Here is a 14,364-nt window from a genome sequence, read left to right on the forward strand (position 1 = left end):
TTCGTCTATTAACTGCTGATTTTACCGCTAGAAGTGGACGCTTTGCTACGTCGTGTAAAAAGTTTGGGTGCATTGGTCTAAAACGAGATCTTACGGCAGCAATGAAATGAGCATTTAAACTGAATAGTTAAATTAATTCCTCGCCTTACCGAAATTGGAGCGAGCAGCCCAAGTGAATGACTTTAAACATGGCAGCAGCTTAACAAAAAGATCGTATACTCGGAATCTGAAATCTCACTCTCCGAGGGTGGGAAGCTGTTGCTTATTTATTTACTTTGACAGCGTGCTAATCGAGGCCGAAACTTTGTCGCAGGAACCGGCGAGTCGGGCAAGTCCACCTTCATCAAGCAGATGAGGATTATCCATGGTTCCGGCTACTCGGACGAGGACAAGAGAGGATTCATCAAACTTGTGTACCAAAACATTTTCATGGCGATGCAGTCCATGATCCGGGCGATGGATCTCCTCAAGATCCAGTACGGCGATTCCTCGAATATAGTACGTACCGTTCATCCGGTGCCAATGCCACTTGTTTGTAGTCAATTGGTCTAAAGCCAGATCTTTATGGCAGCAATGAAATTAGCATTAAACTGAATAGTTAAATTAATTCCTTGCCTCTTCGAAATTGAAGCGAACAGTCCAAGTAAATGACTTTAAACATGGCAGCAGCTTGACAGAAGGATCGTGTTTTAATTCTAATTTTCGCTTCCCTCGATTAGTTCATTGATCCCATCGCAGCGTGTCTGCGATAAGAAAAGCGACGCCAAGTCAAAAGTAGCGGAGCAGAAGAATGATTTTAAATTTTTTATCTCTTTGCAGTTTATACACAGCTATAATCGTATGGTCTGCTAAGTTAGTTCTATTCTTGCTAGAGCTTTCTTCGTAACGTGAGAATTGTATGTCTCTTAAACGTTCCTCCTCTTTGACATCAAGATTGTTTTAACGAAGTACAACCTTTGCACTGGACGGGATTTTTGTAACTACACTTACGGCGTTCTTCTGGATAAAAGTACACTTTCGAGCAAATTATAAAAACGCAGAAATTCGTATCTTTTACTTGCGTCGCTCTTCTCGTGCAAAGGCGACATGTTATTCAATTTTGCGCTTCCGCGGAGATGTGTGCGTGTCTCGGATGCGATACTAAAGTGCTTTAAATCCGCCACTGCGATCGCACGCAGGTCAGGCCTCGCGTTAAAGGGTTAAAGCTTTAAATGTTCTACACATCGGGTATCAGAAGGTCAACGATAACTTCGTCCGATACGCACAAATCGCACGTCGCGGTCCCGTCTTCCTGCCGTGGGCTTACAGACGTTTCTCTTCCCTTCCAGGAAAAAGCGGAACAAGTGCGGAGCGTCGACTTCGAAACAGTGACGACGTTCGAGAGTCCGTACGTGGAAGCAATCAAGGACCTGTGGGCGGACGCGGGTATACAGGAGTGCTACGATCGTAGACGGGAATACCAGCTCACGGATTCCGCCAAGTAGTGAGTATTTCAGCTGCCGTTCGTATCCGCGCCACCTTCTCGCGGGAGCGCGTTATCTCGCCTTCGCATATCTTCTCGAAGGATCATCCTGCCGCTCCTCCGTGTGTAACATCCCCGGATTTCCTCACCAAACAACTCTCGCGACAGGACGACCCAGGTTCACCTGTCTCTTTCCCGTTGATTCGTTTTCAACGAATTAGGGTTTTCCTCTTGAGAAAGTCATCGAGACACTTCTGCGTTAGTTTATTTCATCAATCTCTTGCAACTCTGATCGAGTGAAAGGAAAGAACGAAATTAACAGGAGACCCTGCTCGTCGGTATTGTGTACGATACACACGGAGGAGACACTTTGTATCCTCGAACACGCAAGCGTAACGGCACATCCCCGAAAGGGCTTAGGTCAATTTTTAATAAAAACGTGCCTTTTAACACACAATGCGTGTCCGTCCATTTCCTCTCTCTCGAATAAAAAAAAAACAAAGAGAGGAAGGACTCAAGGCCTTTCAACAAGCTCTTCATTTTCAGAGACCATTCACCGAGATTGTTCGGGATCTTGTTTAAACACCACGCGCCCACCTGATCCTCGTTTACGTTTGTGTTTCGAAGCAACGCTTCTGACATTCACGCGCGCAACCGGACACGACTTAACTCTCCCACGATGGCTTTACTTGCTCCCCTTCCTGTCCTCACGTCTCACCCTCCTGTACACCGGGTATTGAGAACACGATGTTTCAGTTACCTAATGGAGATAGATCGAGTCGCGGCACCAAACTACCTCCCCACAGAACAGGACATTCTTCGTGTGAGAGTGCCCACCACCGGTATAATTGAATATCCCTTTGACTTGGAAGAGATCCGATTTAGGTATGTGTGTCTCTCGCGGTCGGCCGACGAGGATGATGAAAAAAAGGAGCGAGCTGCCTGCCTGCGCCTGCAATACCACCTGCATCGGGCCGTTTCTGCATCCTTTTCGTTTTCTGTGATTTATTCGTTGCACCTGGGACTCGTTGTTCGATTAAGTGTTCGCCCTATCCCCCGTTTCTGCGCGATGCTATTCAAGTCCTGTGGCTACGCTCCATTAAATACAAACGAAGCTAATTGAGCGATAGGATCTTCTCAAAATTACTGAAAACCGCGATCGCATCCATTACTTACGTCAACTCGTCGAGTCGACTTTGCTCTGCAGATAAAAATAAAAACTCTCGATCTTTTTCTATTCTACGAGGAGCTGTGAAATTCGTTATCGAAACTCTTTGTTTTGCACGTAATGGTGGCAAAAATTAAAATTTCTGAATGCGTGCGATTATTATACATGCGGTTAACTTTGTCTAAGATCTAAATAGGGACACAGCTGACTTATTTTCATATCTTAAAGAAATTTGTATGAGTTTACATACAAATTACGTATTTGAAAAACAAAAGTATGCCGTAAAACGCACCAAAGTAAGTCTCGGGACTTGGCATCGGCGTTAAAAAATTCTTTCAGGCTAAACCACTGGACAAGCATGTGTGAAAACTGTTTTATACAATATTTCCCCTTGTTTTTTACTTATTTAATATACATATATTTTTAATATACATTTTTTTTAAGTATACCACGCATGGCATGCACCTCCAGATAGCAGCTTTTTGTTTCGTTTTGCAGTTATCTTAGTGACCTAGAGCGTATCGAAAAGCCCGATTTCCTTCCGACCGAGCAAGACATCCTCCGGGCACGAGCTCCCACCACCGGAATTATAGAATATCCATTTGATCTGGACTCCATCATATTTAGGTACTAATAGTCTTTCAATCCGATTCTACACCTTCGAACGTGCACTCGAGTTTTGTTAACGTCGCAAGATATTTCCGTATGTAGGAAGCAAATGTGAACCAATTAAACCTTTTTCTTTCCCTCATTGAGATGAATTTTTTTTAAGCAAACTTAAAGTAGATTATTTTCTTAATAGGAAATGTAGAAATACATTTTAAAGAAATTAAAATATACTGAAATACAAATAAGATAATTGCCATATATAATTTCTCTTTAAGTCGATCGCTTCAATAAAATTTTAACTTAATAAAACTGCTAATAAAACTACCAAGTATAAAATATAAAAAATTTATTACAAAAATATTAGAACAAAATTCAAATCTAATTAAATAACTTTATTATATCCTTTTCTTTCATTTGTCCGAAAGGAGAAGGATGAACAGAAGTTACACATCTATTTATATATAATTCTATATGTAATTCTATATATGTAATTATTTTAAAGAAGCTTCGACGTTTGCATGTCTTTTTATGTGTTTTATATTTTTCACATATTAGATTGTTCAGCTAAAGTGGGTAGACGTAAGCGGACGGACAGTAAATACGAAAATTAATATTTTTGTTGGAAATTAATATTTATTTAATGCATCTTATGAGCGAATTAAATTAAACATCAACGAACGCGCTGTTCGCATTTATGGCATAAATAAATTATCAAACTTCAACAATTTAAATTTACATTTGCTATTCGTTCGCTATTTGTACGTTCAGTGTACAGTTATAATAATGCTGCTGCATGCAACGAATTTTTATAATAACGTCACTCGTAATTACGTAGTTACGTAGTTTGAGAATAATAAATACATACTCTTTTATGAATGTATTGGAATAAAATTAGGTATTTTGTAAATTTTATAGAGTAAACCAGAACGAATTGGGTCGGAGAAGAGAGCATGTGCTTACTTGTCTTAAAACAGATTATTACTAAAATTGAGAACTTCTGCATTTATTTAATTTGTTCGATATAACATATAATGGTCTATTTTCCCTAATGAAATGTAATTTAGACCTATGTGTATTTTTATTTCAATATATCTCCAAGCAGAAACTTTCTTCAATCTTTCACCTCGCATAGAATTAATGAAAAACATATAAAGTAAGCTTCTACTTATTTCGCTTGCCTTTTTATTGCAAACTACAAAAGATTCTGAAAATGTATAAAAGATTAAGAGCAGAGCATAGTAGGTAACACTTAGCTCACAATAGCAACACATTGCATACGATTCATTAAATTTGTTGAAATGTAAATATTAGCCATGCTACTTGTCTTACGATCCGATTCGTCCTATGCGTTTCTCGGCGTTGATATTAAATTTTGGAAAGCGTGTAAAAATCGTATTCAATAGAACTATACTTTTTAGTAGTCAGAAAGATTATATAGCTGAATCTTCAGTCTTTCTCTCTTGTGTACTGAATACTCTGAAAATAAGTTGAAATTTATTTCCAATTTCTACATTAATAGCAATGAATCTAAATTTTCAAAAATCCGAAACTTAAACAGCATTAGAAAAAAAGTGTTCAACAAATGATTCCAAGTTAAAAATACGAAGATTCGACTATATTTACGTGTTATTAACAGTGCTCGATTTAACAGAACGTTATTTGCAGGATGGTAGACGTCGGTGGACAGAGGTCGGAAAGAAGAAAGTGGATCCATTGTTTCGAGAACGTTACTTCAATTATATTTTTAGTAGCTCTAAGTGAATATGATCAAATTCTATTTGAATCGGAGAACGAGGTAATTATTATATAATATTTTCGAGGCTGCATGGGAATTGTCGATGAATTTGTCATAACTCTACGCCTGATTCCTTTCAGAATCGAATGGAAGAAAGTAAAGCACTGTTCAAAACGATTATAACATATCCCTGGTTTCAACACTCCTCTGTTATCCTGTTTCTCAACAAGAAAGATCTGCTAGAAGAAAAGATTATGTACTCTCATCTCGTCGACTACTTTCCGGAATATGATGGTAAGTTGTAATGTCAAGCGTCCTTTTTTTTTAGAAACGCTAAGGTCTGCAAACGGATTATCCAACACAAACCGACATAACCAGCCAATATAAAGTGCTCAATATTTATTCTGGTTGTTAATTAATTAGATATTAGATCTTATATTTAAAAATGAAAATAACTCTCCATGCTACGGTATTTATCAAAAGATAAAAATATATTTCAAGTTCCCATTATACTATCGCAGTGTTCTCGCAGAAATTAGAACAAAGCATTGATTGATCTTTAGTCAAATTATTAATTTACCTCGAAGTACAGGCTGAATAAAGTCAGTTGAAATTGTTTATTTTGATATTGGTAAAAAAGAATAAGTTGTATGGTGTAGGCCCGAAACAACAAGATATGCCGGCCAAGGAGTTCATCTTAAAGGTGTATCTCACTTGTAATCCCGATCCCGACCGAATGTGCTACTCTCACTTTACGGCTGCGACAGGTCTGTCCGAGTAGCGAGTGTATCCCAAGCAGAAAATGTAGGCTCTCTAGTTATTTGTCAAACGGTTTAATGTGACTTTGCCACTCTGGCATTCTGAATTCACGTGGTTATTTGTCATTAGTAGTAATCTATTTGCAAAGCTATTTTAATACGTACACCAATCCTATATATACATATGTACTCCCGCGCATAATTTGCGATAGTCAGTAGCACGTAATCTTGATGAATCAAAAGTTAACTTGTATGTAGATTCAAGCTAGTTAATCTAATAGCAATAATTAGAACGCTCGTCGCAATCCTGTGTTGTAATTTACAACTTCGTAAAACGTATAACGTATTTTAACGTCCAACAACTTACAGCACTAAAATTCTAAATATCCAGCAAAAATAAATTGAGATTCTTCATCCGCGATGAGGGTTCTTTTAGATTTTATCGCGTACTACAACGTGCGAGCAACCGGTCTCGAATTTGCAAAATTGTACTCAGTGTTCTTACATAAGCTCTCTAGCTTATTAATGAGGCTTTCGAAAGGCTTCTTTGATGTTCACTACGACTAATTTAATAAGCTGTCCTTGGAGAGCGTATATTGGATTTGAGTGGAGTACAACGTTATTCCATTAAAATAGATCGATATCCGTCTGCGTTTCGCGTTATGCTGTGCTCACGAGCAAAACCGATGTCGCGCGACGACATTTCCTAGATTCACTCTTGTCTTATGAAACACTTAAAAATCCTGTAACACCGAATAGTTCTCTTAGCCAGAATCCAAACTTGCATCCTATCGCATTTACACCTGGCAAAAATCTCAATTATGCGTATCGATTAATCGTCTCGTTATTAAACGATCGTCTAAGAGACATTGACTATGCAGTATACGCTCGCTTCATAGATAACGGAAGTAATGCCATGCCCCACCCTTGCTTGTGTATTTCGCAGGTCGGCAAAGAGATGCTATACAAGCTAGAGAATTCATCCTGAGGATGTTCGTTGACTTGAATCCAGACAGCGAGAAGATTATTTATTCCCACTTTACGTGTGCCACAGGTAGGCTAGCTCTTGATAACTCCCGTGTACAAAAATACCGTATTTCTCTCGCTTTATAACAGTTCTTCGATGTGTTGTGTCTTGTACCAGAGCTTGTATGTTGCCTGCCTCCCGTATAATCAGGTGTGTAATCAAATGTTATAAATGCACCATGGAAAAATCAACCTACATACACAAAAGACATCTTTTTTTTCGGTGAAGAGGACGAAAGAAGATGCATATTTACGTTGCACATAAAAGATAATAAGACGAACTATAATTTAAATAGAAAAATATTTCTAATGGATAAAATATTACTTAAAACAGAGTTACTTGTTAAAAAAAGAATGCAATAAATAAGATAATTACAAATAATATGGATTGTCTTTAGCGTAACACTTATAATTTCTCAAATATATTTAATTCATTTAGTACAAATCAGTATGTACAGTTTCGTAAATATTGTGTATATATTTTCTCTGTTTAACTGAGTAATGGACATGATATTTAAAAAAATATACAAATATCGATCAATTCGGTACCAGGTTGATTTTTCAAAGGCATAAGGTGGTGCTGACCAATCTCAATGAAACTCGATTTATATTTTGCATGCTGCATTCATGGAATTAACCATCAGATACGGAAAACATCAAGCTTGTATTCTGCGCTGTTAAGGATACGATCATGCAAACCGCGCTTAAGGAGTTTAATCTTGCTTAACGTGACTGTATAGATGTTATCAAGTATACGCAGATTCTTGACGATATTAGTTGATATTAGGATGCCGATTAGATGCCGAGAATGACGTAGACTTGTAAAACAGATTTATGACGAAGCTGCCTTATAATTCAATCAACGAACACTACAGAAGTGGCTAAATAATATAGCGATTGCCTGACAGATATTATTGAAAAAAGTGAATTGTTGAAGATTATTTGTTTAATTTTTTTTTCATATGTTACTGTTTACAATTGAATTCCGCAGCTTAGGGTCTGTGTCATTCTCAGCAATTGGTCGTCAACTGCGAATACAACTTTACTTTTGAAAATTTCGAAAATAACTGCCAGCTTTATCGTTGACAAGAACATATTACGGTATACGTTGAGTAAAAATATATTATCAAAGCCTCCTAACCCCGAAATAAAAGGAACATAGCAATTAATGTTCGCTCTAATAATTGCTAAAATTAATTTCTTGCAACATTGCGTTACTAATATGCCTTTGTTATAAACTAGCGGTATTTTTATTAAGTGTACTATATTATCAGAGTCTGGCAAAAAATAGAATATTCCATTACTTGTGATTAAGATTCCATTTGTTTCACAAACGCTACTTATATGAAGATAATACAATATTTTTATAATGATTGTAAAATTCGTATATATATATACATATACATATGTATTCAATACTTAGAATTTAATGAAATAATGTCTTTAATATTTATATATACTTATATATTTAAGTACTTGAAATATTTCATGCTTTAATAATGCATTGTTTTAACATTTTACATGTATTATATATCGACATAATTGCTACAACCTCTTTTTTTGCATTATTAATTTTTAACCTAAGCTTCTTTCGAAGAAATATTAAAAAAGAAATACTGTGTTTATGATTTCTTTCTCATATTGCTACAAAAAGTATCTTGAAGGGAATTGCATGCTGCATGTGTGTCATGACTGTCCAGGGTTTGAACTTCTTGCTTAGGGGGTAAGTGCCGATCTTCGTTTGCGCTTTCACGTTAATCCTTTCAAGACGGACCTTTAATGGTAGCCTGGAGTTATTAACGATCAATAAATAACTTGCATTACATATAACAATAATAAGTAGCATAAGCATGATATATTTACAAAGTGTACATTGTAAATATATCACACTCACTGTTAGTCTTAAATTTTAACATCAATTTCCTACGAATATTTAGTGACATGTGTGCATCAGAGGTCTCGGAAGGTTTAATTACAAGTCACAATGACAAGTTGAGAATCTCATTTGAGCAGAAGAAAATCATTCATAGCATGTACCGAACGGTGCTTCATGCAACTAGTAAAACTCTCGAGCGAGTCCCAAAGATATATTCTGGTATATTTGAACATGTATCTTTTCTATTCCGCAGATACGGAGAACATCAGATTTGTGTTCGCGGCGGTAAAGGACACCATTCTGCAGTCCAATCTGAAGGAGTACAATCTGGTTTAGGCGGCGAAGCGCGCTGCAATTCCGTGCGGACTCGACCAGTTTCTCTCGCACCCTGACCAAATGTATCAGTGCGAGAATACTACTCCGTTGACTCGCGAGCGTGATTCGTGGAACGACGTGAGGAGTGACGAAGAGGCGCGGGACAAGAACAAGACGAACTCGTGGTGCCGTCGTATACGCATGCACGCGCACGCATGTATCGAACACGTGCGTCGTCGCCACGCGCCGCCGTTAAGCTTCGTCGCGCCGAGTGTTGTACCCAGCACAAGTAGCTTAAGACGCGTAATTCACACGTGAAGGACGCGAGAGGCGTACAAGGACCTAATAACGTGTCGTGAACGTTACGCGTTCTATTTCTTAGCGGAGGAAGTGTGAAGAAACGAGCGAAGTCTCTTCACCGTCGGTACCAACTCGCGCGAGTCGATTCGGTTCTCTCGTACGCCGGTTCCCGTTTTGGGATTTGTTACCTTTCTTTTGTAGATTAGTTCTTAGTCGATATCGCGGGCGAATGCGCTCCACTCCGAGGATGCGTCAATACCTGAGAGTCCCGGGCATCGTTGTCTGACTTGTGTATAAATATATTTATATATTTATAAATATATATGTATATGAGCGAACGAACGATGGCGAACCACGTGTCTCACGTGCGTGAGCGTGGCGCGCGGCGCGGCTGTGCCGCGTGGATTTTTAACGGCGCGTCCGTCTGTGTTCGTCTCGAGTCCAAGAGATCTCAGCGGAGGAGAAGAAACTGAAGAGGCGAAACAGCGAGGCGGGCGAACGAAAAAGAAAAATAAGATTTAAAAAAACCGCTTTTTAAACGCGAATTAGATTCGATGACACAAGTGAGAGCAATTCTAGTGCCATTTTCTAGTGTGGTGTTGTTGTTTTTCTTTTCTTCTTTCCTTTCTGTTTTTCTACTTCTTTTTTTCCTTTTTCTCAAGTGTACTAAATGCTAAATTATGAGAGCATCCTACGTTTAGAGTTTACGCGAGAGCCAAAGTGTTTTGTTTCTTCCTTTTTATCCGTGCCAGAAACGACTCAAAGTTCTTTCTGCATGTGACTCGAATCCACTAAAAAAATCCATCATATAAATATTGTTATATATAATATATAAAAAGAATGACAAATATAGATTTAGAGCGTGAGAGAGGGAGAGAGAGAGAAAGAGAGAGGAAGCGAGAAAGAGAAAGAATGAAAGATAGCAGCAGTGGCGGAGAGGGGGAGAGGAGAAAGAAAGAAAGTAAAAACGAGTGCGAGAGAAAGAGAAAGAGAGTGTGTGAGGTCTGACGGAAACTTTGCGTTTGCGGAAGCGAAAGATACCGCGGGAATTGCGTCTGTTCGATGTGACTTAGGTAATTAAGGCGTGTGGGAGGAGCCCGCAGATATCTCTCTCTGCCGTCTCCTCTCTCTGCCGGCTGTGCGTGCGGGTTGCGCGAGGAGAACGTTCCTTGAGCTGCGAGCGAATCCCTCCTGAGCGAGGGAAGTCCTGATTCGCGAGGAGCGGAACTCCTCGGGTAACTGAGGGCCTCCGTTTCTCGCGGAGATGAATTCCTGAAGGACACGAGGTCCCGATGACATTCTCGGGAACGGAGAGATCTCGTCTCTCGATTTGCGAGGACGATTTCTTTAAGGGTGCGATGAATTTCTTACAAACGAGCGTGTTGCCCCGCTTTTTCGAGGGTGAATTTCTTAAACGGGTGACGAGGGAGGGGAGGAGTTCATCGCGGTTCTCCCTTCGTCGGGTCCTCACTTTTCCACACAACGGCACAGCCACCGCGCGCAGCCAAGATCATGAGTCCCTTCTCCTTCGAAAGAGGGGGGGCTTCATGCCTCTCGCTCGCCCCGTATCCACATTATACAGTGTACGTACGTATGAACTGCTCACTGCCTGCGCTTGGTCATATGCTGGCTAGCGCGCTGCCCGTTGCTCGTACTCTCCGATGGTTCGATTGTCTTTTCGAAGCCGCGATTGTCGCCACCTTCCCTCCTTCCCCGATGACGCGGGTAGAAGACGAGTGAAAAACGAAAGAGGTGGTGGTTAACGAAATGAATTAACGTTGAATTTAAGAAATTAGAGAAGAAAAACTCTACAAATTAGTATAATAAACCAGCGAGAAACATTCAATAGAGGAAAGCGTGGAAGGAAGAGGCGAGCGATTAGTTGTCAACGCTTCTTTCTCTATTGAAAGATGCGATAAAGAGAAACGGAATAGTACAAGGCAGAAACGAAATTTTACGCTGTCGGTGGGGGAGAACGAAAGATTCGCCCGGTTTCAAAGTAAAAGGTCTTTTCAGTATATCGTGAGAAGGGAATTAACGACGAAGCGCGGAAACCACGAGGAGGAATGACAAGCCGGAACTTGCCAGTTTTTTTTTTCGAGGGTGAAAACGCGAGGGGACGAAAGACGAACTTTGTTCTCACGCGTAACGCGAGGTGTTACGAGACGATTTTCCCCGAGTCGATGAGCGGTCTCGCCAAGCGTAATCGCGAGGGACAGCGATAGCGGGAGCCGCGCGCGAACCCGGAGAGTACGTCGCGCGTCTGATGGAGACGATTCTCTACTATGCGACGTCGGCCGAGCCCGGGAGGTTTCCCGTTCGGGCACGCCCGAGCATCGCCGGCGTCGCGCACGCACATACATCGGGCAGTATGTGTCATATACCTTAGTTGTGTCACACCCACCTTGGTTGGAACACTGAGTTTATATGAAAGAAAAAGTATATATATATATAAATATATATAATATATTATATATTAAGCAGATACCAACAAATAATATTGAATAACATTAATAATTATATAATAATAATGATTATAATAATTATAATGATAAAATAATAATAATAGTAATAATGATTAATGATAGTAATACTGCTTGGTTTTCATTGAGAGCGCGTGACTAAACGGATGATGGCAGAGAGGGAGGAAGAGATAATGCGTGTGCAGGACACGAAATGCAAAACGATGCTAGTGAGAAATACGAATGAGTGAATGAGAAGAAACAAATGTGTGTGTATGTATGCGTGTGTATATGCGTATATGTGCAATTGCGCGGGCATACGCTTGCGTGTAAGAAAAATGGAGAGAGGGGTTGGCGAGAAAAAGAAAGAGACAGGTGACAAGACGGAAAGAAGGCGAGGGAGTAATTTTCATTGTGCGTGTGTGTGAAAGACACTTTATCGAGAAATAAATACAAAAGGAGATCGGTTGCAACACTACTAAGCTTTGTACAACCCTAATCGAGAACCCGGCGAGTAAACGACATGCAAAAGTCTCCAAGGGGCTGTTAGGTTCATTTGTAAATCATCTCTCCTTCGTCCGGAGGCGTACACCACCCTTCTGGGAGCGTAAAATATGTTGGGTATTCTTTCTCTGTGTATAAAATTGTAAACACCTATCATGCCCAAAATCAATGTTTCTAACTTATTTATAATAAATAATATACATTAATGATAAAAATAAACACAGTTTGTGACAGTAGTATCGACAAGTGTGATGAGAAACTTCATCCCTCATTTGCAACAACGATCCCATCCCCCATCCCATATATTTGCAACGCCAATATCCGTTGCGTTGTCACATATCGTTAATCTACATTTCTTACAAAAGTATTGTGACAATATTCGTAAAATGGTGCAAAAAGAAACTTTAATTTTCTTTCGGGGTTTTGAATTGTGGAAAACGGGATTCTAAGAATTCTCGGTTCCTTGGAATTTCGGATAGTGCTATCTCCTTGCCGTTTATGTTCTGATATTTTTTCGATTTTTTTTTGAATTCGAATTATGAAAAACAAAATTAAAAGAATTCTCGGAAAGATTAATTACATTCTTGGAATTTTGTATAGTGCCACCTCCTTGCCGTTTATGTTCTCCTGATATTTTCTCGATTTTTTGGTATTCAAATTATGGAAAACGAATTCTCGGAAATGTCTATTACATTCTTGGAATTTCGGACAGTGCCACCTCCTTGCGGTTTATGTTGTCCTGATATTTATTATATTATACTATATTTTTCGGGACTAATAGGAATTTTCGGAAATATCAATTACCCATACAGCACAGCAAGGTTTCAGCAACATTATAGCAATGTTTCATCGCAAGATTACAACATTGCAGCAATCTTGCAACAACGGTAAAATGTAAGCCTTCAGAAATATTACAATGTAATATTACAGCAACATTCTAAAGAACGGCAGATAGACAGACAAAAGACACGCACCGCACTCGCACTCGCAGAGAATTCACAGAACTCACAGAGAACTTTCAGGAAAAACTCAGAACTCGCAGAGAACTCTCGCTGCGAATTTTGTGAGTTCTCTGCGAGTTCCCTGCGCATGAGAACTCTCGGGGAACTCGCAGAGAAACCGCAGAACTCACAGAGAACTCTCGCTGCGAATTTTGCGAGTTATTGATCGCAAGTTACATGTACAGTCTATTAATCAAATTTATTTTTACAACAATAAAAGATAAAAAAAGATAAAATACAAATATCGATTTTTACACTATACAATATAATGTGCTATGTAAAGAATAAAGTTAGGAAAATATGAACTGCAGTAAAATCCTAACGTGGAGCGTGTCGCGTGAATTCTTCCCATCCCGTATGCGTCACATAAGAACATAATCAAATAGCGTAATCAGATAACATATCTGTTTGGTATACAATATTTATCTCACTTTCCAGAAATATTATGACACTGAAAAGAATAGTGACGGAATCGCAAATATTTAAATATATTATAATAATAAGCACTAATATCGAATCTAATATTTCGTGTGTGTAATATAAAATGTTCCTTTATTTAATTTAAATTTACCGTACGTTCCAATAAAGTACGATATGAGTCATTTAAAAATAGGTAAAATCACAGTGCGAACTATCCAGTGACAAGGGACAATATTCGTCGTCAAAATCTCGACATAAAAAAATAATAAAGTAATATCCATACTTTTAACTTTGTGCAATTAAATAAATGGTCAATTGTCAAGTTTATCGACAGATTTATCTAATTGCTGACCTGTCGATCCTCGCGAAATAGGCCACACGGGGATCTTTACCGCGTGCGTCGAACAGCTGAGGGTAGGAAATGAAAAGAAGGGGGCAGCTGTACGCGGAGTGCGCATGCACCAAGAGGGGTGAGTATGCCACCACCTGGACGGCGCCTTTGATCTATGCGCGAGAAAAGGACGGCGCGAGCTGAGGAGGGAGACGGGCTGTGCGAGTGAGAGGAGAATGCGCGGTTGAGAGGGAAAGAGATGGACACAGGACAGAGCGAAACAAGCGAGAAAAAGAAGGGAATTGTGTAATCTGAGGAAGAACGACTTTGCGATGGGGAAAGAGAAAGAGGAACACGCGAGGAGGAAGGACAAGGATGGCGACGCGCGTGGAGGGAA

The 14,364-nt window shown here is 39.4% G+C and overlaps 1 protein-coding gene across 6 annotated transcripts in view; it reads left to right on the forward strand.

Annotated features, from left to right (window-relative positions):
- The window catches only part of LOC105569867 (guanine nucleotide-binding protein G(q) subunit alpha), a 40,571-nt gene extending 30,810 nt beyond the window's left edge, over positions 1–9,761 (forward strand). Inside the window, exons 2-9 of one of the 6 annotated variants that reach the window (XR_001009539.1) lie at positions 314–498; positions 1,329–1,483; positions 3,129–3,257; positions 4,905–5,034; positions 5,115–5,268; positions 6,679–6,786; positions 8,413–8,481; positions 8,888–8,962. Coding sequence is in view for 5 of the 6 variants with exons in the window: in XM_012026649.1 (XP_011882039.1) it covers positions 314–498; positions 1,329–1,483; positions 2,219–2,347; positions 3,129–3,257; positions 4,905–5,034; positions 5,115–5,268; positions 6,679–6,786; positions 7,403–7,485 (1,073 nt within the window). In the remaining variant the exon portion in view is untranslated. Of the gene's footprint in view, positions 1–313; positions 499–1,328; positions 1,484–2,218; positions 2,348–3,128; positions 3,258–4,904; positions 5,035–5,114; positions 5,269–5,633; positions 5,742–6,678; positions 6,787–7,402; positions 8,167–8,412; positions 8,482–8,887 lie in introns of those variants that run through there. The other 5 variants (XM_012026649.1, XM_012026648.1, XM_012026647.1 and 2 more) reach the window with 5 other exon arrangements.
- The last annotated feature ends 4,603 nt before the right edge of the window (positions 9,762–14,364 follow it).

The sequence above is a fragment of the Vollenhovia emeryi genome, unplaced genomic scaffold (genome assembly GCF_000949405.1).
Source record: "Vollenhovia emeryi isolate VEMERY1.0 unplaced genomic scaffold, V.emery_V1.0 DF939122.1, whole genome shotgun sequence".
Taxonomy (NCBI): domain Eukaryota; kingdom Metazoa; phylum Arthropoda; class Insecta; order Hymenoptera; family Formicidae; genus Vollenhovia; species Vollenhovia emeryi.